The sequence below is a fragment of the Oncorhynchus tshawytscha genome, linkage group LG22 (assembly GCF_018296145.1).
Source record: "Oncorhynchus tshawytscha isolate Ot180627B linkage group LG22, Otsh_v2.0, whole genome shotgun sequence".
In the NCBI taxonomy this organism is placed as follows: domain Eukaryota; kingdom Metazoa; phylum Chordata; class Actinopteri; order Salmoniformes; family Salmonidae; genus Oncorhynchus; species Oncorhynchus tshawytscha.
The window spans coordinates 30,816,387-30,840,811 of record NC_056450.1 but is presented as its reverse complement, the minus strand read 5'-3'; the positions used below and the strand labels follow the sequence as shown (position 1 = coordinate 30,840,811).

Genomic DNA, 24,425 nt, shown 5'->3' with positions numbered 1-24,425 from the left:
GCTCCTCTCTTCTCTCCTCTCTTGTCCTCCTCTCTGCTCCTCTCTTCTCTCCTCTCTTGTCCTCCTCTCTGCTCCTCTCTTCTCCCCTCTCTTGTCCTCCTCTCTGCTCCTCTCTTCTCCCCTCTCTTGTCCTCCTCTCTGATCATACCTTCCCTTTGCTCTTGTCCTCCTCTCTGCTCCTCTCTTCTCCCCTCTCTTGTCCTCCCCTCTGCTCCTCTCTTCTCCCCTCTCTTGTCCTCCTCTCTGCTCCTCTCTTCTCCCCTCTCTTGTCCTCCTCTCTGCTCCTCTCTTGTCCTCCCTCTCTTGTCCTCCCCTCTGCTCTCTCTTCTCTCCTCTCTTGTCCTCCTCTCTGCTCCTCTCTTCTCTCCTCTCTTGTCCTCCTCTCTGCTCCTCTCTTCTCCCCTCTCTTGTCCTCCTCTCTGCTCCTCTCTTCCCCTCTCTTGTCCTCCTCTCTGCTCCTCTCTTGTCCTCCCCTCTCTTGTCCTCCCCTCTGCTCCTCTCTTCTCTCCTCTCTTGTCCTCCTCTCTGCTCCTCTCTTCTCCCCTCTCTTGTCCTCCTCTCTGCTCCTCTCTTCTCCCCTCTCTTGTCCTCCTCTCTGCTCCTCTCTTCTCCCCTCTCTTGTCCTCCTCTCTGATCATACCTTCCCTTTGCTCTTGTCCTCCTCTCTGATCATACCTTCCCTTTGCTCTTGTCCTCCTCTCTGATCATACCTTCCCTTTCCTCTTGTCCTCCTCTCTGCTCCTCTCTTCTCCCCTCTCTTGTCCTCCTCTCTGATCATACCTTCCCTTTGCTCTTGTCCTCCTCTCTGATCATACCTTCCCTTTGCTCTTGTCCTCCTCTCTGCTCCTCTCTTCTCCCCTCTCTTGTCCTCCTCTCTGCTCCTCTCTTCTCCCCTCTCTTGTCCTCCTCTCTGATCATACCTTCCCTTTGCTCTTGTCCTCCTCTCTGCTCCTCTCTTCTCCCCTCTCTTGTCCTCCTCTCTGCTCCTCTCTTCTCCCCTCTCTTGTCCTCCTCTCTGATCATACCTTCCCTTTGCTCTTGTCCTCCTCTCTGATCATACCTTCCCTTTGCTCTTGTCCTCCTCTCTGCTCCTCTCTTCTCCCCTCTCTTGTCCTCCTCTCTGATCATACCTTCCCTTTGCTCTTGTCCTCCTCTCTGATCATACCTTCCCTTTGCTCTTGTCCTCCTCTCTGATCATACCTTCCCTTTGCCCTTGTCCTCCTCTCTGCTCCTCTCTTCTCCCCTCTCTTGTCCTCCTCTCTGCTCCTCTCTTCTCTCCTCTCTTGTCCTCCTCTCTGATCATACCTTCCCTTTGCTCTTGTCCTCCTCTCTGCTCCTCTCTTCTCCCCTCTCTTGTCCTCCTCTCTGATCATACCTTCCCTTTGCTCTTGTCCTCCTCTCTGATCATACCTTCCCTTTGCTCTTGTCCTCCTCTCTGATCATACCTTCCCTTTGCTCTTGTCCTCCTCTCTGCTCCTCTCTTCTCCCCTCTCTTGTCCTCCTCTCTGCTCCTCTCTTCTCTCCTCTCTTGTCCTCCTCTCTGATCATACCTTCCCTTTCCTCTTGTCCTCCTCTCTGCTCCTCTCTTCTCCCCTCTCTTGTCCTCCTCTCTGATCATACCTTCCCTTTGCTCTTGTCCTCCTCTCTTCTCTCCTCTCTTGTCCTCCTCTCTGCTCCTCTCTTCTCTCCTCTCTTGTCCTCCTCTCTGCTCCTCTCTTCTCTCCTCTCTTGTCCTCCTCTCTGATCATACCTTCCCTTTGCTCTTGTCCTCCTCTCTGATCATACCTTCCCTTTCCTCTTGTCCTCCTCTCTGATCATACCTTCCCTTTGCTCTTGTCCTCCTCTCTTCTCTCCTCTCTTGTCCTCCTCTCTGCTCCTCTCTTCTCTCCTCTCTTGTCCTCCTCTCTGCTCCTCTCTTCTCCCCTCTCTTGTCCTCCTCTCTGATCATACCTTCCCTTTGCTCTTGTCCTCCTCTCTGCTCCTCTCTTCTCCCCTCTCTTGTCCTCCTCTCTGCTCCTCTCTTCTCCCCTCTCTTGTCCTCCTCTCTGATCATACCTTCCCTTTGCTCTTGTCCTCCTCTCTGATCATACCTTCCCTTTGCTCTTGTCCTCCTCTCTGCTCCTCTCTTCTCCCCTCTCTTGTCCTCCTCTCTGATCATACCTTCCCTTTGCTCTTGTCCTCCTCTCTGATCATACCTTCCCTTTGCGCTTGTCCTCCTCTCTGATCATACCTTCCCTTTGCTCTTGTCCTCCTCTCTGCTCCTCTCTTCTCCCCTCTCTTGTCCTCCTCTCTGCTCCTCTCTTCTCTCCTCTCTTGTCCTCCTCTCTGATCATACCTTCCCTTTCCTCTTGTCCTCCTCTCTGCTCCTCTCTTCTCCCCTCTCTTGTCCTCCTCTCTGATCATACCTTCCCTTTGCTCTTGTCCTCCTCTCTGATCATACCTTCCCTTTGCTCTTGTCCTCCTCTCTGATCATACCTTCCCTTTGCTCTTGTCCTCCTCTCTGCTCCTCTCTTCTCCCCTCTCTTGTCCTCCTCTCTGCTCCTCTCTTCTCTCCTCTCTTGTCCTCCTCTCTGATCATACCTTCCCTTTCCTCTTGTCCTCCTCTCTGCTCCTCTCTTCTCCCCTCTCTTGTCCTCCTCTCTGATCATACCTTCCCTTTGCTCTTGTCCTCCTCTCTTCTCTCCTCTCTTGTCCTCCTCTCTGCTCCTCTCTTCTCTCCTCTCTTGTCCTCCTCTCTGCTCCTCTCTTCTCTCCTCTCTTGTCCTCCTCTCTGATCATACCTTCCCTTTGCTCTTGTCCTCCTCTCTGCTCCTCTCTTCTCCCCTCTCTTGTCCTCCTCTCTGCTCCTCTCTTCTCTCCTCTCTTGTCCTCCTCTCTGATCATACCTTCCCTTTGCTCTTGTCCTCCTCTCTGCTCCTCTCTTCTCCCCTCTCTTGTCCTCCTCTCTGATCATACCTTCCCTTTGCTCTTGTCCTCCTCTCTGATCATACCTTCCCTTTGCTCTTGTCCTCCTCTCTGATCATACCTTCCCTTTGCTCTTGTCCTCCTCTCTGCTCCTCTCTTCTCCCCTCTCTTGTCCTCCTCTCTGCTCCTCTCTTCTCTCCTCTCTTGTCCTCCTCTCTGATCATACCTTCCCTTTCCTCTTGTCCTCCTCTCTGCTCCTCTCTTCTCCCCTCTCTTGTCCTCCTCTCTGATCATACCTTCCCTTTGCTCTTGTCCTCCTCTCTTCTCCCTCTCTTGTCCTCCTCTCTGCTCCTCTCTTCTCTCCTCTCTTGTCCTCCTCTCTGCTCCTCTCTTCTCTCCTCTCTTGTCCTCCTCTCTGCTCCTCTCTTCTCTCCTCTCTTGTCCTCCTCTCTGATCATACCTTCCCTTTGCTCTTGTCCTCCTCTCTGCTCCTCTCTTCTCTCCTCTCTTGTCCTCCTCTCTGATCATACCTTCCCTTTGCTCTTGTCCTCCTCTCTGCTCCTCTCTTCTCCCCTCTCTTGTCCTCCTCTCTGATCATACCTTCCCTTTGCTCTTGTCCTCCTCTCTGCTCCTCTCTTCTCTCCTCTCTTGTCCTCCTCTCTGCTCCTCTCTTCTCTCCTCTCTTGTCCTCCTCTCTGCTCCTCTCTTCTCTCCTCTCTTGTCCTCCTCTCTGATCATACCTTCCCTTTGCTCTTGTCCATTCTTCTCTCCTCTCTTGTCCTCCTCTCTGATCATACCTTCCCTTTGCTCTTGTCCTCCTCTCTGCTCCTCTCTTCTCTCCTCTCTTGTCCTCCTCTCTGATCATACCTTCCCTTTGCTCTTGTCCTCCTCTCTGCTCCTCTCTTCTCTCCTCTCTTGTCCTCCTCTCTGATCATACCTTCCCTTTGCTCTTGTCCTCCTCTCTGCTCCTCTCTTCTCCCCTCTCTTGTCCTCCTCTCTGATCATACCTTCCCTTTGCTCTTGTCCTCCTCTCTGCTCCTCTCTTCTCCCCTCTCTTGTCCTCCTCTCTGATCATACCTTCCCTTTGCTCTTGTCCTCCTCTCTGCTCCTCTCTTCTCTCCTCTCTTGTCCTCCTCTCTGATCATACCTTCCCTTTGCTCTTGTCCTCCTCTCTGATCATACCTTCCCTTTGCTCTTGTCCTCCTCTCTGCTCCTCTCTTCTCTCCTCTCTTGTCCTCCTCTCTGATCATACCTTCCCTTTGCTCTTGTCCTCCTCTCTGATCATACCTTCCCTTTGCTCTTGTCCTCCTCTCTGCTCCTCTCTTCTCCCCTCTCTTGTCCTCCTCTCTGATCATACCTTCCCTTTGCTCTTGTCCTCCTCTCTGATCATACCTTCCCTTTGCTCTTGTCCTCCTCTCTGATCATACCTTCCCTTTGCCCTTGTCCTCCTCTCTGCTCCTCTCTTCTCCCTCTCTTGTCCTCCTCTCTGCTCCTCTCTTCTCTCCTCTCTTGTCCTCCTCTCTGATCATACCTTCCCTTTGCTCTTGTCCTCCTCTCTGCTCCTCTCTTCTCCCCTCTCTTGTCCTCCTCTCTGATCATACCTTCCCTTTGCTCTTGTCCTCCTCTCTGATCATACCTTCCCTTTGCTCTTGTCCTCCTCTCTGATCATACCTTCCCTTTGCTCTTGTCCTCCTCTCTGCTCCTCTCTTCTCCCCTCTCTTGTCCTCCTCTCTGCTCCTCTCTTCTCTCCTCTCTTGTCCTCCTCTCTGATCATACCTTCCCTTTCCTCTTGTCCTCCTCTCTGCTCCTCTCTTCTCCCCTCTCTTGTCCTCCTCTCTGATCATACCTTCCCTTTGCTCTTGTCCTCCTCTCTTCTCTCCTCTCTTGTCCTCCTCTCTGCTCCTCTCTTCTCTCCTCTCTTGTCCTCCTCTCTGCTCCTCTCTTCTCTCCTCTCTTGTCCTCCTCTCTGATCATACCTTCCCTTTGCTCTTGTCCTCCTCTCTGATCATACCTTCCCTTTCCTCTTGTCCTCCTCTCTGATCATACCTTCCCTTTGCTCTTGTCCTCCTCTCTTCTCTCCTCTCTTGTCCTCCTCTCTGCTCCTCTCTTCTCTCCTCTCTTGTCCTCCTCTCTGCTCCTCTCTTCTCCCCTCTCTTGTCCTCCTCTCTGATCATACCTTCCCTTTGCTCTTGTCCTCCTCTCTGCTCCTCTCTTCTCCCCTCTCTTGTCCTCCTCTCTGCTCCTCTCTTCTCCCCTCTCTTGTCCTCCTCTCTGATCATACCTTCCCTTTGTGCTCTTGTCCTCCTCTCTGATCATACCTTCCCTTTGCTCTTGTCCTCCTCTCTGCTCCTCTCTTTCCCCTCTCTTGTCCTCCTCTCTGATCATACCTTCCCTTTGCTCTTGTCCTCCTCTCTGATCATACCTTCCCTTTGCTCTTGTCCTCCTCTCTGATCATACCTTCCCTTTGCTCTTGTCCTCCTCTCTGCTCCTCTCTTCTCCCCTCTCTTGTCCTCCTCTCTGCTCCTCTCTTCTCTCCTCTCTTGTCCTCCTCTCTGATCATACCTTCCCTTTCCTCTTGTCCTCCTCTCTGCTCCTCTCTTCTCCCCTCTCTTGTCCTCCTCTCTGATCATACCTTCCCTTTGCTCTTGTCCTCCTCTCTGATCATACCTTCCCTTTGCTCTTGTCCTCCTCTCTGATCATACCTTCCCTTTGCTCTTGTCCTCCTCTCTGCTCCTCTCTTCTCCCTCTCTTGTCCTCCTCTCTGCTCCTCTCTTCTCTCCTCTCTTGTCCTCCTCTCTGATCATACCTTCCCTTTCCTCTTGTCCTCCTCTCTGCTCCTCTCTTCTCCCCTCTCTTGTCCTCCTCTCTGATCATACCTTCCCTTTGCTCTTGTCCTCCTCTCTTCTCTCCTCTCTTGTCCTCCTCTCTGCTCCTCTCTTCTCTCCTCTCTTGTCCTCCTCTCTGCTCCTCTCTTCTCTCCTCTCTTGTCCTCCTCTCTGATCATACCTTCCCTTTGCTCTTGTCCTCCTCTCTGCTCCTCTCTTCTCCCCTCTCTTGTCCTCCTCTCTGCTCCTCTCTTCTCTCCTCTCTTGTCCTCCTCTCTGATCATACCTTCCCTTTGCTCTTGTCCTCCTCTCTGCTCCTCTCTTCTCCCCTCTCTTGTCCTCCTCTCTGATCATACCTTCCCTTTGTCTTGTCCTCCTCTCTGATCATACCTTCCCTTTGCTCTTGTCCTCCTCTCTGATCATACCTTCCCTTTGCTCTTGTCCTCCTCTCTGCTCCTCTCTTCTCCCTCTCTTGTCCTCCTCTCTGCTCCTCTCTTCTCTCCTCTCTTGTCCTCCTCTCTGATCATACCTTCCCTTTCCTCTTGTCCTCCTCTCTGCTCCTCTCTTCTCCCCTCTCTTGTCCTCCTCTCTGATCATACCTTCCCTTTGCTCTTGTCCTCCTCTCTTCTCCCCTCTCTTGTCCTCCTCTCTGCTCCTCTCTTCTCTCCTCTCTTGTCCTCCTCTCTGCTCCTCTCTTCTCTCCTCTCTTGTCCTCCTCTCTGCTCCTCTCTTCTCTCCTCTCTTGTCCTCCTCTCTGATCATACCTTCCCTTTGCTCTTGTCCTCCTCTCTGCTCCTCTCTTCTCTCCTCTCTTGTCCTCCTCTCTGATCATACCTTCCCTTTGCTCTTGTCCTCCTCTCTGCTCCTCTCTTCTCCCTCTCTTGTCCTCCTCTCTGATCATACCTTCCCTTTGCTCTTGTCCTCCTCTCTGCTCCTCTCTTCTCTCCTCTCTTGTCCTCCTCTCTGCTCCTCTCTTCTCTCCTCTCTTGTCCTCCTCTCTGCTCCTCTCTTCTCTCCTCTCTTGTCCTCCTCTCTGATCATACCTTCCCTTTGCTCTTGTCCATTCTTCTCTCCTCTCTTGTCCTCCTCTCTGATCATACCTTCCCTTTGCTCTTGTCCTCCTCTCTGCTCCTCTCTTCTCTCCTCTCTTGTCCTCCTCTCTGATCATACCTTCCCTTTGCTCTTGTCCTCCTCTCTGCTCCTCTCTTCTCTCCTCTCTTGTCCTCCTCTCTGATCATACCTTCCCTTTGCTCTTGTCCTCCTCTCTGCTCCTCTCTTCTCCCCTCTCTTGTCCTCCTCTCTGATCATACCTTCCCTTTGCTCTTGTCCTCCTCTCTGCTCCTCTCTTCTCCCCTCTCTTGTCCTCCTCTCTGATCATACCTTCCCTTTGCTCTTGTCCTCCTCTCTGCTCCTCTCTTCTCTCCTCTCTTGTCCTCCTCTCTGATCATACCTTCCCTTTGCTCTTGTCCATTCTTCTCTCATCTCCTTTTTTCTCTGTATCCAGTGAGGTTGAACAATGTGCAGCTGCAGTTTAGACAGCTGGGAGGGTGGTGTGTGCACGAGTGAGTGCTTGTGTTTGTGTGTATGTGTTTGCCAGTCTCATGTGGGTGATGGGCATTCACAGAGAAACTAGGCATTGTTTTGACAAAGTTATTGAGTGTATGTGTGTGTGTGTGTTTTAATTCTATCTTTCTATTTATACTTACATGTGTTCTTGTGTTCGTGTTTAGTTTGATCGGGAAAGAGGCTGGATGCTGGTAGTAGCTAAGACAAGTGGGTCTTATTTCCATAGCAACGGGAACATATCTTACCCATGAGCGAAATTCATTAATTATGCCTCTTTTTATAAGAGACCTTTATTTTCCAAGACAGGAATTAAAATTCACGCTCAATTTCCTCTCAGCTCAAGAACTGCACCGTCTGACTGAATCACCTCTCCTGCTGCAAGGGAGACATCTAATAGGCCAATGTTCCTGAGGAATATTGACACAACCCTTTACACTTAATCTGAGTTGTATGTGTGTGTGTGTGTGTGTGTGTGTGTGTGTGTGTGTGTGTGTGTGTGTGTGTGTGTGTGTGTGTGTGTACAATAAGTTAGACAGCCATCATTGAGAGAGCTGTTTATGCCAGAAGAATATCTTCATTTTCCCTGCATCATTGCCATGGAAGAGTACATGTAATCCATCTACCTTTTCTCATGTTTACTGAGAGTGATTGAGGGCTGAGCAAAATCTCTGCCCTAACAGGTGTTTCGGTATGAATAATAATGACTCTTACACTTCTGTAATTCTTTCAGACAGACATAGGCCCTGATCTAGATGGGAGTTCTCTGTAAATAGTACAATCAAGGCCTGTATATTTGTCTCAGGACTGATAAAACAGTGGACGATGAAAGGTGACTAGATGTATTAGTTGGGATCTTTAGAATGGGACTAGCCTGGGACATTAGTTGGGATCTTTAGAATGGGACTAGCCTAGGACATTAGTTGGGATCTTTAGAATGGGACTAGCCTAGGACATTAGTTGGGATCTTTAGAATGGGACTAGCCTGGGACATTAGTTGGGATCTTTAGAATGGGACTAGCCTGGGACATTAGTTGGGATCTTTAGAATGGGACTAGCCTAGGACATTAGTTGGGATCTTTAGAATGGGACTAGCCTGGGACATTAGTTGGGATCTTTAGAATGGGACTAGCCTAGGACATTAGTTGGGATCTTTAGAATGGGACTAGCCTGGGACATTAGTTGGGATCTTTAGAATGGGACTAGCCTAGGACATTAGTTGGGATCTTTAGAATGGGACTAGCCTAGGACATTAGTTGGGATCTTTAGAATGGGACTAGCCTGGGACATTAGTTGGGATCTTTAGAATGGGACTAGCCTAGGACATTAGTTGGGATCTTTAGTTGGGATCTTTAGAATGGGACTAGCCTGGGACATTAGTTGGGATCTTTAGAATGGGACTAGCCTGGGACATTAGTTGGGATCTTTAGAATGGGACTAGCCTAGGACATTAGTTGGGATCTTTAGAATGGGACTAGCCTGGGACATTAGTTGGGATCTTTAGAATGGGACTAGCCTGGGACATTAGTTGGGATCTTTAGAATGGGACTAGCCTAGGACATTAGTTGGGATCTTTAGAATGGGACTAGCCTGGGACATTAGTTGGGATCTTTAGAATGGGACTAGCCTGGGACATTAGTTGGGATCTTTAGAATGGGACTAGCCTAGGACATTAGTTGGGATCTTTAGAATGGGACTAGCCTGGGACATTAGTTGGGATCTTTAGAATGGGACTAGCCTAGGACATTAGTTGGGATCTTTAGAATGGGACTAGCCTGGGACATTAGTTGGGATCTTTAGAATGGGACTAGCCTGGGACATTAGTTGGGATCTTTAGAATGGGACTAGCCTAGGACATTAGTTGGGATCTTTAGAATGGGACTAGCCTGGGACATTAGTTGGGATCTTTAGAATGGGACTAGCCTGGGACATTAGTTGGGATCTTTAGAATGGGACTAGCCTGGGACATTAGTTGGGATCTTTAGAATGGGACTAGCCTGGGACATTAGTTGGAGGAACAAAGTCTTCCCTTCTCCCTCCTCTCTTCCTTTTCCTCTACATCCTCCCCTCGATCTCTTTCCCCACCCTGCCTTTCCTCACCCCTCTATCCTCCACCACACTTTCCTCACCCCCTCTATCCTCCACCACACTTTCCTCACCCCCTCTATCCTCCACCACACTTTCCTCACCCCCTCTATCCTCCACCACACTTTCCTCACCCCTCTATCCTCCACCACACTTTCCTCACCCCTCTATCCTCCACCACACTTTCCTCACCCCCTCTATCATCCATCACACTTTCCTCACCCCCTCTATCCTCCACCACACTTTCCTCACCCCTCTATCATCCATCACACTTTCCTCCCCCTCTATCCTCCACCACACTTTCCTCACCCCTCTATCATCCATCACACTTTCCTCACTCCCTCTATCCTCCATCACACTTTCCTCACCCCCTCTATCCTCCATCACACTTTCCTCACCCCTCTATCATCCATCACACTTTCCTCACCCCTCTATCCTCATCACACTTTCCTCACCCCCTCTATCCTCCATCACACTTTCCTCACCCCCTCTTTCCTCCATCACACTTTCCTCACCCCTCTATCCTCCATCACACTTTCCTCACCCCCTCTATCCTCCATCACACTTTCCTCACCCCCTCTTTCCTCCATCACACTTTCCTCACCCCCTCTATCCTCCATCACACTTTCCTCACCCCCTCTATCCTCCATCACACTTTCCTCACCCCCTCTTTCCTCCATCACACTTTCCTCACCCCCTCTATCCTCCATCACACTTTCCTCACCCCCTCTTTCCTCCATCACACTTTCCTCACCCCCTCTATCCTCCACCACACTTTCCTCACCCCCTCTATCATCCATCACACTTTCCTCACCCCTCTATCCTCATCACACTTTCCTCACCCCTCTATCCTCCATCACACTTTCCTCACCCCTCTATCCTCATCACACTTTCCTCACCCCCTCTATCCTCCATCACACTTTCCTCACCCCCTCTATCCTCCATCACACTTTCCTCACCCCTCTATCTTCCATCACACTTTCCTCACCCCTCTATCCTCCATCACACTTTCCTCACCCCCTCTATCCTCCATCACACTTTCCTCACCCCTCTATCCTCCATCACACTTTCCTCACACCCTCTATCCTTCATCACACTTTCCTCACCCCCTCTATCTTCCATCACACTTTCCTCCTATGAATGGTGGAGTATCAGTTGGAGGTCACTGTTTAGGTCTCCCCCTTCACCTCTGACCCCCCCTCCCCTCAAACTGTAGTGTAATGGAGTGGAGGGCTGATAGAGAAGAGATGTAATTGTGGGAGAGAGGGAAAGAGGTAAGGTGGAGGCCTGCCCTCCTTACCCAGGGAGAGAGGGATGGAGGGGAAGGATGGAGAGGGGATGGAGGACAATAGGAATTGAGAGGTAGAGAAAGAGAGAGTGTGTCGGTAGTGGGAAAAGAGAGATAAGGAGGAGAAAGTGGTGTAAGTTGTATAGAGAGAGGGTGGGTGGGAGCGAGGGGAGTGAGAGGGAGAGAGAGAGAGAGAGGGTGGGTGAGAGAGAGGGGAGGGAGAGAGCGATAGAAGAAAGAGAGAGGGAGAGAGAGAGGGAGAGAGCGATAGAAGAAAGAGAGAGAGAGGGAGAGAGAGAGGGAGAGAGCGATAGAAGAAAGAGAGATGGAGAGAGAGTCCTCTGTGTGCTGTGTCAGAGGCTTTGGTGATTTATAGGTGATTTATTTGGATCAGCAAATGGCCTTTACATACTTATGCTGATGCACGCAGGCACGAACATGCGCGCACACACACACACACACACACTCACACACACACACACACACACACACTAAACAGCCTTTAACCTGCTGCCACAGCTGTGCCTACACTGGTTTTTAATATATCTTGAGGTGTGACTATTGCTCTGTTGCTGAGCAGGTATAATCCAAGCCAGTGAAGATTCATCTTTGTCCTTGTGACCAAGACTATCAACTGTTTTTATCTATGCTTAGTTCCACAGTAAAAATATTGACATTTGTTTGCACTTGAATGTGTTCCAAATGTGTTTTATTCTCCTGTCTGCCTGAGTTGGAAGGGAGCTGTGTGTGTTGTGAATTGAACCAGTGAAACAGGTCACAGTAATCCCAATCTCCTCCACAACTCTCTTTTTCTGTTGCAGGTCCTCCTTGTAGTGAAAGAGGGGAGGGGAAGAAGAAGGGGCGTCCCAGAGCTGAAGTGCAGGAGCTGAGGAGTATTCCTGTCAGTATCTATTATCTCCCTACTCCTACCTACTCCCCCTACTCCCTCCCTACTCCTCCCTACTCCTCCCTACTCCTCCCTACTCCCCCCTACTCCTCCCTACTCCTCCCTACTCCCTCCCTACTCCCTCCCTACTTCTCCCTACTCCTCCTTACTCCCTCCCTACTCCCTCCTTAATCCCTCCCTACTCCCTCCTTTCTCCCTCCCTACTCCTCCCTACTCCCCCTTACTCCCTCCCTACTCCTCCCTACTCCCTCCCTACTCCTCCCTACTCCCCCTACTCCTCCCTACTCCCTCCCTACTCCTCCTTACTCCCTCCTTACTCCTCCCTACTCCCCCATACTCCTCCCTACTGCCTCCCTACTCCCTCCCTACTCCTCCCTACTCCATCCTTACTCCCTCCCTACTCCCACCCTACTCTCCCTACTCCCTCCCTACTCCCCCTTACTCCTCCCTACTCCCCCTACTCCTCTCTATTCCCTCCCTACTCCCTCCCTTCTCCTCCCTACTCCTCCCTACTCCTCCCTACACCCTCCCTACTCTCCCCTTACTCCCTCCTACTCCCCCTTACTCCCTCCCTACTCTCCCCTTACTCCCTCCCTACTCCCTCCTACTCCCCCTTACTCCCTCCTTACTCCCCCTACTCCCTCCCTACTCCCTCCTACTCTCCCCTTTTCCCTCCCTACTCCCCCTTACTCCCTCCTTACTCCCCCTACTCCCTCCCTACTCTCCCCTTACTCCCTCCTTACTCCCTCCTTACTCCCTCCTACTCCCCCTTACTCCCTCCCTACTCCCTCCTACTCCCCCTACTCCCTCCTACTCCCCCCTTACTCCCTCCCTACTCCCCCTTACTCCCTCTCTACTCTCCCCTTACTCCCCCTTACTCCCCCTTACTCCCTCCTACTCCCCCTTACTCCCCCTACTCCCTCCTACTCCCCCTTACTCCCCCTACTCCCTCCTTACTCCCCCTACTCCCTCACTACTCCATCCCTACTCCCTCCTACTCCCCCTTACTCCCTCCTTACTCCCCTACTCCTCCCTACTCCCTCTCTACTCCCTCCCTACTCCCCCTCTCCTCTCTACTCCCTCCCTACTCCCCCTACTCCCTCCCTACTCTCTCCCTTACTCTCCCTACTCCCTCCCTACTCCCCCTACTCCCTGAGTGTGTGAGAAGCATGTGTATCTCATCTCTCCCCTTCTCTGCAGGCTAACATGATGGTCCAGTGGAAGGATGAGTTTAAGAGGAGGTCAAGGGTAAAGTGTCCGTGTTCAGGCTGCTGGTTGGAGTTCCCCAGCATCTACGGCCTCAAATACCACTACCAACGCTGCCAGGGGGTGAGACATGACCCTCTACTCACCCCACCGTCTCTCTCCTCCAGTGTTACACGGTATACCGAAACTTCGGTACTTTTTCGAAACTAGAACATGAAAATTGGCTCGGTACTAGAATTTTGGTTGCTTTCGGTACTTCTGTCAAACGTGTCTCACGGATCACGTCTGTCTATCAGCGCAGCCAATGTCTCCCTTACAGCGCGAGCACAACATGCCTGCTCCACTTAGCCTGCACTGGGATTCTGGGCTGCATCGTGTTATCTCCTCACTCCTGCTCCACTTAGCCTGCACTGGAAGTCTGGGCTGCATCATGTTATCTCCTCACTCCTGCTCCACTTAGCCTGCACTGGGAGTCTGGGCTGCATCATGTTATCTCCTCACTCCTGCTCCACTTAGCCTGCACTGGGAGTCTGGGCTGCATCATGTTATCTCCTCCCTCCTGCTCCACTTAGCCTGCACCGGGAGTCTGGGCTGCATCATGTTATCTCCTCACTCCTGCTCCACTTAGCCTGCACTGGGAGTCTGGGCTGCATCATGTTATCTCCTCACTCCTGCTCCACTTAGCCTGCACTGGAAGTCTGGGCTGCATCATGTTATCTCCTCACTCCTGCTCCACTTAGCCTGCACTGGGAGTCTGGGCTGCATCATGTTATCTCCTCACTCCTGCTCCACTTAGCCTGCACTGGGAGTCTGGGCTGCATCATGTTATCTCCTCCCTCCTGCTCCACTTAGCCTGCACCTGGGAGTCTGGGCTGCATCATGTTATCTCCTCACTCCTGCTCCACTTAGCCTGCACCGGGAGTCTGGGCTGCATCATGTTATCTCCCCACTCCTGCTCCACTTAGCCTGCACTGGGAGTCTGGGCTGCATCATGTTATCTCCCGACTCCTGCTCCACTTAGCCTGCACTGGGGGTCTGGGCTGCATCACGTTATCTCCTCACTCCTTTACCACTTAGCCTGCACTGGGAGTCTGGGCTGCATCATGTTATCTCCGCACTCCTGCTCCACTTAGCCTGCACCGGGAGTCTGGGCTGCATCATGTTATCTCCCCACTCCTGCTCCACTTAGCCTGCACTGGGAGTCTGGGCTGCATCATGTTATCTCCTCACTCCTGCTCCACTTAGCCTGCACTGGGAGTCTGAGCTACATTAGCTCCCCAGTCCCCACTCCTGCTCCACTTAGCCTGCACTGGGAGTCTGGGCTGCATCATGTTATCTCCCCACTCCTGCTCCACTTAGCCTGCACTGGGAGTCTGGGCTGTATTATGTTATCTCTTCACTCCTGCTCCACTTAGCCTGCACTGGGAGTCTGGCCTGCATCATGTTATCTCCTTACTCCTGCTCCACTTAGCCTGCACTGGGAGTCTGGGCTGCATCATGTTATCTCCCCACTCCTGCTCCACTTAGCCTGCACTGGGGGTCTGGGCTGCATCACGTTTTCTCCTCACTCCTTTACCACTTAGCCTGCACTGGGAGTCTGGGCTGCATCATGTTATCTCCCCACTCCTGCTCCACTTAGCCTGCACCGGGAGTCTGGGCTGCATCATGTTATCTCCCCACTCCTGCTCCACTTAGCCTGCACTGGAAGTCTGGGCTGCATCTTGTTATCTCCTCACTCCTGCTCCACTTAGCCTGCACCGGGAGTCTGGGCTGCATCATGTTATCTCCTTACTCCTGCTCCACTTAGCCTGCACTGGGAGTCTGGGCTGCATCATGTTATCTCCCCACTCCTGCTCCACTTAGCCTGCACTGGGGGTCTGGCTGCATCTGTTATCTCACGTAGCCTACTGGGGGTCTCCTCACTCCTTTACCACTTGCCACTTAGCCTGCACTGGGAGTCTGGGCTGCATCATGTTATCTCCCCACTCCTGCTCCACTTAGCCTGCACTGGGGTCTGGGCTGCATCACGTTATCTCCTCACTCCTGCTCCACTTAGCCTGCACTGGGAGTCTGGGCTGCATTATGTTATCTCTTCACTCCTGCTCCACTTAGCCTGCACTGGGAGTCTGGGCTGCATCATGTTATCTCCTCACTCCTGCTCCACTTAGCCTGCACCGGGAGTCTGAGCTACATTAGCTTCCCAGTCCCCATTCCTGCTCCACTTAGCCTGCACTGGGAGTCTGAGCTACGTCATGTTATCTCCTCTCTCCTGCTCCACTTAGCCTGCACCGGGAGTCTGAGCTACATTAGCTTCCCAGTCCCTCATCCTGCTCCACTTAGCCTGCACTGGGAGTCTGGACTGCATCATGTTATCTCCTCATTCCTGCTCCACTTAGCCTGCACTGGGAGTCTGGGCTGCATCATGTTATCTCCTCACTCCTGCTCCACTTAGCCTGCACTGGGAGTCTGGGCTGCATCATGTTATCTCCTTACTCCTGCTCCACTTAGCCTGCACTGGGAGTCTGGGCTGCATCATGTTATCTCCTCACTCCTGCTCCACTTAGCCTGCACCGGGAGTCTGAGCTACATTAGCTTCCCAGTCCCCACTCCTGCTCCACTTAGCCTGCACTGGGAGTCTGGGCTGCATCAATGTTATCTCCTCATTCCTGCTCCACTTAGCCTGCACTGGGAGTCTGGGCTGCATCATGTTATCTCCTCACTCCTGCTCCACTTAGCCTGCACCGGGAGTCTGAGCTATATTAGCTTCCCAGTCCCCACTCCTGCTCCACTTAGCCTGCACTGGAAGTCTGGGCTGCATCATGTTATCTCCCCCTCCTGCTCCACTTAGCCTGCACTGGGAGTCTGGGCTGCATTATGTTATCTCTTCACTCCTGCTCCACTTAGCCTGCACTGGGAGTCTGGGCTGCATCATGTTATCTCCTCTCTCCTGCTCCACTTAGCCTGCACTGGGAGTCTGAGCTACATCCTGTTATCTCCTCAATCCTGCTCCACTTAGCCTGCACTGGGAGTCTGAGCTACATCCTGTTATCTCCTCACTCCTGCTCCACTTAGCCTGCACTGGGAGTCTGAGCTACATTAGCTTCCCAGTCCCCACTCCTGCTCCACTTAGCCTGCACTGGGAGTCTGAGCTACGTCATGTTATCTCCTCTCTCCTGCTCCACTTAGCCTGCACCGAGAGTCTGAGCTACATTAGCTTCCCAGTCCCTTCTCCTGCTCCACTTAGCCTGCACTGGGAGTCTGGACTGCATCATGTTATCTCCTCATTCCTGCTCCACTTAGCCTGCACTGGGAGTCTGGGCTGCATCATGTTATCTCCTCACTCCTGCTCCACTTAGCCTGCACTGGGAGTCTGGGCTACATCCTCTTATCTCCTCACTCCTGCTCCACTTAGCCTTCACTGGGAGTCTGGGCTGCATCATGTTATCTCCTTACTCCTGCTCCACTTAGCCTGCACTGGGAGTCTGGGCTGCATCATGTTATCTCCTCACTCCTGCTCCACTTAGCCTGCACTGGGAGTCTGGGCTTCATCATGTTATCTCCTCACTCCTGCTCCACTTAGCCTGCACCGGGAGTCTGAGCTACATCATGTTATCTCCTCATTCCTGCTCCACTTAGCCTGCACCGGGAGTCTGAGCTATATTAGCTTCCCAGTCCCCACTCCTGCTCCACTTAGCCTGCACCGGGAGTCTGAGCTACATTAGCTTCCCAGTCCCCACTCCTGCTCCACTTTGCCTGCACTGGGAGTCTGGGCCGCATCATGTTATCTCCTCACTCCTGCTCCACTTTGCCTGCACTGGGAGTCTGGGCTACATCCTGTTATCTCCTCACTCCTGCTCCACTTAGCCTGCACTGGGAGTCTGGGCTACATCCTCTTATCTCCTCACTCCTGCTCCACTTAGCCTTCACTGGGAGTCTGGGCTACATTAGCTTCCCAGTCCCCACTCCTGCTCCACTTAGCCTGCACTGGGAGTCTGAGCTACATTAGCTTCCCAGTCCCCACTCCTGCTCCACTTAGCCTGCACTGGGAGTCTGGGCTGCATCCTGTTATCTCCTCACTCACGCGGCACAGAAGTTAACACACCTGAATAATGCGACCCAGCATGTAGAAATGTTGAAACTGTTAATTACTGTTAGATTGACAATTATTGTTCTTAACAATACTGTTAGATTGTTAAGAATAGTATAGTTGATTCATTAATGCATACATGGCTATCTCTGAAAAATGTTGTAAAGATTCCCAACGACTGAACAGAACAGTAGCTGAGTTTATCTGTCTACATCAAGGGCCATTCTGGGACTTTGGCTAATATGCCTTCTGTTTTTGCTGTGGTATCGTGATTGTATCTAGTATCGTGATACTGAACCTGGTATCGTGACAACATTACTCTCCTCTCCCACATCGCCCCTCCTCACCTGCTCCGTCTCACCCCTGGCTTTTCCCTCTGTTGACCACTCTCAGTGCTTCGAGGGGGTCTACATATTTATTGTCAATCTGTACACCTGTTGAATTAGATTTGTCAACTTTAGACGAATCAATATCCTTCTGTTTCTTCTCTTTCTCTCTTTTACCGCCTCCCTTTTTTCTCTGTCCCCCAGGCAACCCTAGCGGAGAAGTTGAGTCATGGCTGTCCGGACTGTGAGGCGGTGTTCGCCACTAAGGTCCGGCTCCAGAAGCACAAGCTGTGGAACCATCCAGAGAGAGTTACCGTGGAGACCACGGCCGAGCCCAAACTACAGAAGATCCCCGTGAAGGGGGCCGCCAAGAAAAGGTAACCTGGGTCGGGGATCTTCACCACCGTTAACTAACCCTGTCAGCCTAGGTTTAGATTGTACCCTTGTGTCTGCTCTGTCCAGGCCTATGGAGATTACTACCCCATCGCCGGTGTTCTTCAAAGTGAAGAAGACCCAGGATGTGTCTAGTCCCTCCCAGAATGGGGAGTGTTCCCCCCAGAGGGGGGAGAGGAAACAGCACACACACCCCCAGCCCCCTCAACATCAGGCCTCCTCTTCTGACACCTCCCCCAACACTCCGGATGGCAGCGAGAGCGATGGTGAGGGGGGAAGCCTCCTCCCACCGTATCCAGATGAAGACCCTGAGAGGACAAGGCACAGTAAGATTCAAATATTATGACTAGTAGGATATTTTGTTGCATTGTGAGGGTGCAGTCCAGGGGACATGGGGACCCAGTGTGTTTGACCGTTTCTTGCTCTCTGTTCTCCTCATGAGCCAGGACGGAAGCAGAAAACTCCTAAAAAGTTCACTGGAGAACAGCCCTCCATCTCTGGGACGTTCGGACTGAAAGGTAGACCCTTCTACATTTCTCATCTCACTGCTTATCTCACTTATGCTGGAAATAGAAGTATGGTCTACTGGGTCATTGACTAGGCATTAGAGTCTGAACCTCCACAGTGTGTATTAGTGGTAGGGTGATAGTGTCCTCTCTCTCTGTTAATATGAGGGCTGTAGAGGTGTTTCATATCCTCACTCAGTGAGCCAGTCTCGTACTCTCTTTCTCTGTTGTTCTCATCTCCCTGCCTCCTCTCTCTCTACCACTCTCTCTCTCTTTCTCTGTTGTTGTCATCTCCCTGCCTCCTCTCTCTCTACCTCTCTCTCTCTTTCTCTGTTGTTGTCATCTCCCTGCCTCCTCTCTCTCTACCACTCTCTCTCTCTTTCTCTGTTGTTGTCATCTCTCTGCCTCCTCTCTCTCTACCTCTCTCTCTCTTTCTCTGTTGTTGTCATCTCCCTGCCTCCTCTCTCTCTACCGCTCTCTCTCTCTTTCTCTGTTGTTGTCATCTCCCTGCCTCCTCTCTCTCTACCACTCTCTCTCGCTTTCTCTATTGTTCTCATCTCCCTGCCTCCTCTCTCTCTACCTCTCTCTCTCTTTCTCTATTGTTCTCATCTCCCTGCCTCTCTCTCTCTACCACTCTCTCTCTCTTTCTCTATTGTTCTCATCTCCTGCCTCCTCTCTCTCTACCTCTCTCTCTTTCTCTGTTGTTCTCATCTCCTGCCTCCTCTCTCTCTACCACTCTCTCTCTCTTTCTCTATTGTTGTCATCTCCCTGCCTCCTCTCTCTCTACCTGCCTCTCTCTCTTTCTCTATTGTTCTCATCTCCCTGCCTCCTCTCTCTCTACCACTCTCTCTCTCTTTCTCTATTGTTCTCATCTCTCCTGCCTCCTCTCTCTCTACCACTCTCTCTCTCTTTCTCTATTGTTGTCATCTCCCTGCCTCCTCTCTCTCTACCACTCTCTCTCTCTTTCTCTATTGTTCTCATCTCCCTGCCTCCTCTCTCTCTACCACTCTCTCTCTCTTTCTCTATTGTTCTCATCTCCCTGCCTCCTCTCTCTCTACCACTCTCTCTCTCTTTCTCTATTGTTGTCATCTCCCTGCCTCCTCTCTCTCTACCACTCTCTCTCTTTCTCTATTGTTCTCATCTCCCTGCCTCCTCTCTCTCTACCACTCTCTCTCTCTTTCTCTATTGTTCTCATCTCCCTGCCTCCTCTCTCTCTACCACTCTCTCTCTCTTTCTCTATTGTTCTCATCTCCCTGCCTCCTCTCTCTCTACCACTCTCTCTCTCTTTCTCTATTGTTCTCATCTCTCTGCCTCCTCTCTCTCTACCACTCTCTCTCTCTTTCTCTGTTGTTGTCATCTCTCTCTCTTTCTCTGTTGTTGTCATCTCCCTGCCTGCCCTCTCTCTCTACCACTCTCTCTCTCTTTCTCTATTGTTGTCATCTCCCTGCCTCCTCTCTCTCTACCACTCTCTCTCTCTTTCTCTATTGTTGTCATCTCCCTGCCTCCTCTCTCTCTACCATCTCTCTCTCTCTTTCTCTATTGTTCTCATCTCCCTGCCTCTCTCTCTCTCTACCTGCCTCTCTCTCTCTTTCTCTATTGTTTTCATCTCCCTGCCTCCTCTCTCTCTACCACTCTCTCTCTCTTTCTCTATTGTTTTCATCTCCCTGCCTCCTCTCTCTCTACCACTCTCTCTCTTTCTCTATTGTTCTCATCTCCCTGCCTCCTCTCTCTCTACCACTCTCTCTCTCTTTCTCTATTGTTCTCATCTCTCTGCCTCCTCTCTCTCTACCACTCTCTCTCTCTTTCTCTATTGTTCTCATCTCCCTGCCTCCTCTCTCTCTACCACTCTCTCTCTCTTTCTCTATTGTTGTCATCTCCCTGCCTCCTCTCTCTCTACCACTCTCTCTCTCTTTCTCTATTGTTTTCATCTCCCTGCCTCCTCTCTCTCTACCACTCTCTCTCTCTTTCTCTATTGTTCTCATCTCTCTGCCTCCTCTCTCTCTACCTCTCTCTCTTTCTCTGTTGTTCTCATCTCCCTGCCTTCTCTCTCTCTACCACTCTCTCTTTATCAAATCAAATTGTATTTGTCACATACACAAGGTTAGCAGATGTTAAAGTGAACAGGGAGTACAGGAGGGGGCTTCACCACCTGGGGTGGCCGGTCAGAAAGTCCAGGACCCCATTGCACAGAGCAGGATTGAGCCAAGGCCTCCAGCTTGATGTTGAATTTGGAGGGTACTATGGTGTTGAATGCTGAGTTGTCGTCAATGAACAGCATTCTTACATAGGTATTCCTTTTGTCCAGATGGGATAGGGCAGTGTGCAGTGTGATGGTGATTGCGTCGTCTGTGGACCTGCTGGGGTGATATGCAAACTGAAGTGGGTCTAGGGTGGCCGGTAAGGTGGAGGTGATATGATCCTTGACTAGTCTCTCAAAGCACTTCATGATGACAGAAGTGAGTGCTATGGGGCGGTAGTCATTTAGTTCAGTTATCTTTGCCTACTTGGGTACAGGAACAATGGTAGCCATCTTGAAGCATGTGGGGAAAACAGAATGGGATAGGGAGTGATTTAATATGTCCTTAAACACACCTGCCAGCTGATCTGTGCATGCTCTCAGGCTGCGGCTAGGGATGCCGTCTGGGCCAGCAGCCTTGCGAGGGTTAACACTTTAAAATATTTTACTCACGTCAGCCACGGATAAGGGGGAGGGGTGCAGTCCTTGTTAGCGGGCCGTGAAGGTGGCACTGTATTATCCTCAAAGCGGGCAAAGAAGGTGTTTAGTTTGTCTGGAAGCGTGACGTCGGTGTCCGATTTTGCCTATAAGACAGAAGGAGCAAGATGGCGTCGTGGTCGGATTTGCCGAAGAGAGGGCGGAGGAGGGCTTTGTATGCATCGCGGGAGTTAGAGTAGCAGTGGTCGAGGGTGTTGTGCATGCGCGTAGCAAAATCAATATGCTGGGAGAATTTAGGTAGACCTATTCTCAAATTTGCTTTGTTAAAATCCTCAGCTACAATAAATGCAGCCTTAGGATGTATGGTTTTCAGTTTGCATATAGTCCAGTGAAGTCCCTTGATGGCCATCTTGGTGTCTGCTTGAGGGGGAATGTACACAGCTGTGACATAACTGATGAGAATTCTCTTGGTAGGTAAAATGGCCGGCACTTGATTGTAAGGAATTATAGATCTGGTGAGCAGAAGGACTTGAGTTCCTGTATGTTGTTATGATTACACCATGAGTCGTTAATCATAAAGCATACACCCCCACCCTTCCTTTTTATCTCTGTCTGCGCGATGCATGGAGAAGCCCGATGGCTGAACCGATTCCGACAACATATCCCGAGAGAGCCATGTTTCTGTGAAACAGAGAATGTTTCAATCTCTGATGTCTCTCTGGAAGGCATCCCTTGCTCGAATTTCGTCTACCTTGTTGTCCAGAGACTGGACATTGGCTAGTAGTATACTCGGGAGTGGTGGGCGATGTGCACGTCTACGGAGTCTGGCCAGGTGGCTGCTTCGTCTGCCCCTTCTGCAGTGCCGTTGTTTTGGATCGCATACTGGAATTAGCATCATTGTCCTGTGTGCTGGTCCGAACAGAGGATCCGCTTCGGGAAAGTCTTATTCCTGGTTGTAATGTTGGTAAGTTGACGTTGCTCTTATATCCGATAGTTCCTCCTGGCTGTATGTAATAAGACTTAAGATTTCATGGGGTAACAATGTAAGATATAATACATAAACAAATGTAAAATATTGCACAGTTTCCTAAAACTCGAAACGAGGTGACCATCTCTGTCGGCGCCATACCATCTCCCTGCCTCCTCTCTCTCTACCACTCTTTCTGTTTCTTTTTATTGTTCTCTCTATGCATTCCTCTTAGTCAGCATTATCTTCACTCTCTCTTTCCCTCCCTGACTCTCTCTTTCCCTCCCTGACTCTCTCTTTCCCTCCCTGACTCTCTCTTTCCCTCCCTGACTCTCTCTTTCCCTCCCTGACTCTCTCTTTCCCTCCCTGACTCTCTCTTTCCCTCCCTGACTCTCTCTTTCTCTCCCTGACTCTCTCTTTCCCTCCCTGACTCTCTCTTTCCCTCCCTGACTCTCTCTTTCCCTCCCTGACTCTCTCTTTCCCTCCCTGACTCTCTCTTTCCCTCCCTGACTCTCTCTTTCCCTCCCTGACTCTCTCTTTCCCTCCCTGACTCTCTCTTTCCCTCCCTGACTCTCTCTTTCCCTCCCTCTCTCTTATCTTACATCCTCAGTCTTGTTCCTCCTGTGAAATGAAGCTGCTAAATAAAAGGTATGCCTCTGTAATTGTCCTGGTGTCGTACTGCTCTGCATAACTGAGTCTGTTCTAGACTCTGACTGTAAATGTCACTGGATCTGTTTCCCCCGTTACTGAACCTGGACCATACACACGTGTATACGCACGTCGCGTCCACAGTCACACACTGTATGTTTCAGGTATGAACAAGGTCGAGGAGAAGCTAAAGGCTGGTCGTGTGAAGAGATCAGAGGGAGGTCTGTTCAGCGAGGAGCCCCAGAGGAAGAACCCTGGCCCAGCCTCCAGAAGAGACCCACCACCCCTCACCTCTGGTACTGAAATGGCTGTTCTGGACGACTTGTGTATTTTGGTTTATTGACAAGACAAAAACCATCTCCCAATTTACTTCCTCGTACACATGTTTACCTCGCCGTGTTTTTGACAATATAAAGTATTGATTGGTTGATTGGTTGATGTATCCTCCAGGTACTCCAGCAGAGGCCCAGTGGCAGCATGCCATCTCAGAGCGAGGGGAGGTGCTCTGTCCTACCTGCTCCATCGTCACCAGAAAGACCGTCTCCGGCCTTAAGAAACACATGGAGATCTGCCAAAAGGTGAGTGGACCACACAGCTGTCAATCAGAACAGAGGCCTAGGGTGATTGTACAGGAGAACCATATCAATCCAAACAGATGTTTTCACAACTCAAATGAAATAGTTCCCATCATTCCCTTTCATTTGAGACTGTAGCCTGCAGATTTCTCTTACTGCTTGTAGCAGGATCCTCACAACAGATCCTCACAACAGATCCTCACAACAGATCCTCACAACAGATCCTCACAACAGCCATATTCTGACAGTTCGACTTCTGAATACATTTGACATAACATATTTAGATTTTGGGGGCGAACCATATATTTATGATCCGTCATCACCATTCTCGTCACATCTGGCTTTCATTCCTCTAAATTAAGGATTGTGTTTCACACGCTCTGTTGAAACTCTGAAACCACAGTATATCATTTGACACTTGCCCTAAATCCCATTCCATATTTCCCATGTTCTGTATAATATTATACTTGGGTACTGTTCCACATCTGTTCTTGATTCTAACTCACTCAAACAATTGTTCTGAACACATTCTGATCAGCGTCAGTTGCCATACATATTTATACCAACATCTAAATATTACTGTACAGTATAGAATGCTGTGTACAAGAACAATATACACTCAGTGGACAGTTTATTAGGTACACCACCCTGTTCATGAAAATGGTTAGCTCCTACAGACAGTGAGTCACGTGGTTTGTTGATGAGAATCGTGCAAGCTAACAGGCAGGCCACAAACAGGAAAATACTGTAGCAGTGCAGTTCAACAGTGGTGTGCAAAACGACATCTCGGAAAGTACAACTCGTCTGTCCTTGTCACGCATGGACTATTGCAGCAGACGACCACACCGGGTTCTGCTCCTATCAGCTAAAAACAAGAAGCAGCTCCAGTGGGCATGTGATCACCAACACTGGACAACTGAGGGGTGGAACAACATTGTCTGGTCTGGCGAATCCTACTTCCTGTTGCATCATGCTGATGGCAGAGTTCGGTTTTGGCTTAAGCAGCATGAGTCCATGGCCCATCCTGCCTGGCAGCCTTTCATGGCACACGTTAGGCTCCTTGATACCAATTGAGCAACGTTTCCATACGCTGAAGATTTCAGCTGTTCGGGGTCCGACCGGTACGAGATGGTTGTACCTAATAAAGTGTCCGCGGAGTGTATTATAGTTTATTATATTGGTATTTGAATTATTGTACTGCTTTCTGTGATGCAGTTTTAACCACTTCATCGAGTTCTGACTAATATTGTAACACTGTTAGACGCCTGCCTCCCTCTGAGGACCCCTCGGGAAAGGTCTGGGGAGCCATTCGATTGCAAAGTAATGATTGAAGGGCTGGAGGAATGACTGTGGCTGAGTCTCAATACTCTGAAGTAGCCTCCACTCGTTTAACTGTACCAATCTGAAAACCCAGGCTAGCTCAAAGCAATCAGGAAAGGACACAAGGAGAGGTAGCCTGGACTATTCAGAC

General features: G+C 50.7%; 1 protein-coding gene across 4 annotated transcripts in view; it reads left to right on the top strand.

Moving 5' to 3' along the window:
• The window catches only part of znf512b (zinc finger protein 512B), a 79,012-nt gene that overhangs the window by 31,464 nt on the left and 23,123 nt on the right, over positions 1 to 24,425 (top strand). For 3 of the 4 annotated variants that reach the window (XM_042304070.1, XM_042304072.1, XM_042304071.1), the window contains 7 exons: positions 11,487 to 11,566; positions 12,773 to 12,901; positions 17,396 to 17,568; positions 17,654 to 17,910; positions 18,031 to 18,102; positions 22,544 to 22,675; positions 22,830 to 22,957. In XM_042304070.1, the coding sequence (XP_042160004.1) occupies positions 11,487 to 11,566; positions 12,773 to 12,901; positions 17,396 to 17,568; positions 17,654 to 17,910; positions 18,031 to 18,102; positions 22,544 to 22,675; positions 22,830 to 22,957 (971 nt within the window). The remainder of the gene's footprint in view (positions 1 to 11,486; positions 11,567 to 12,772; positions 12,902 to 17,395; positions 17,569 to 17,653; positions 17,911 to 18,030; positions 18,103 to 22,543; positions 22,676 to 22,829; positions 22,958 to 24,425) is intronic. The other variant, XM_042304074.1, reaches the window with a different exon arrangement.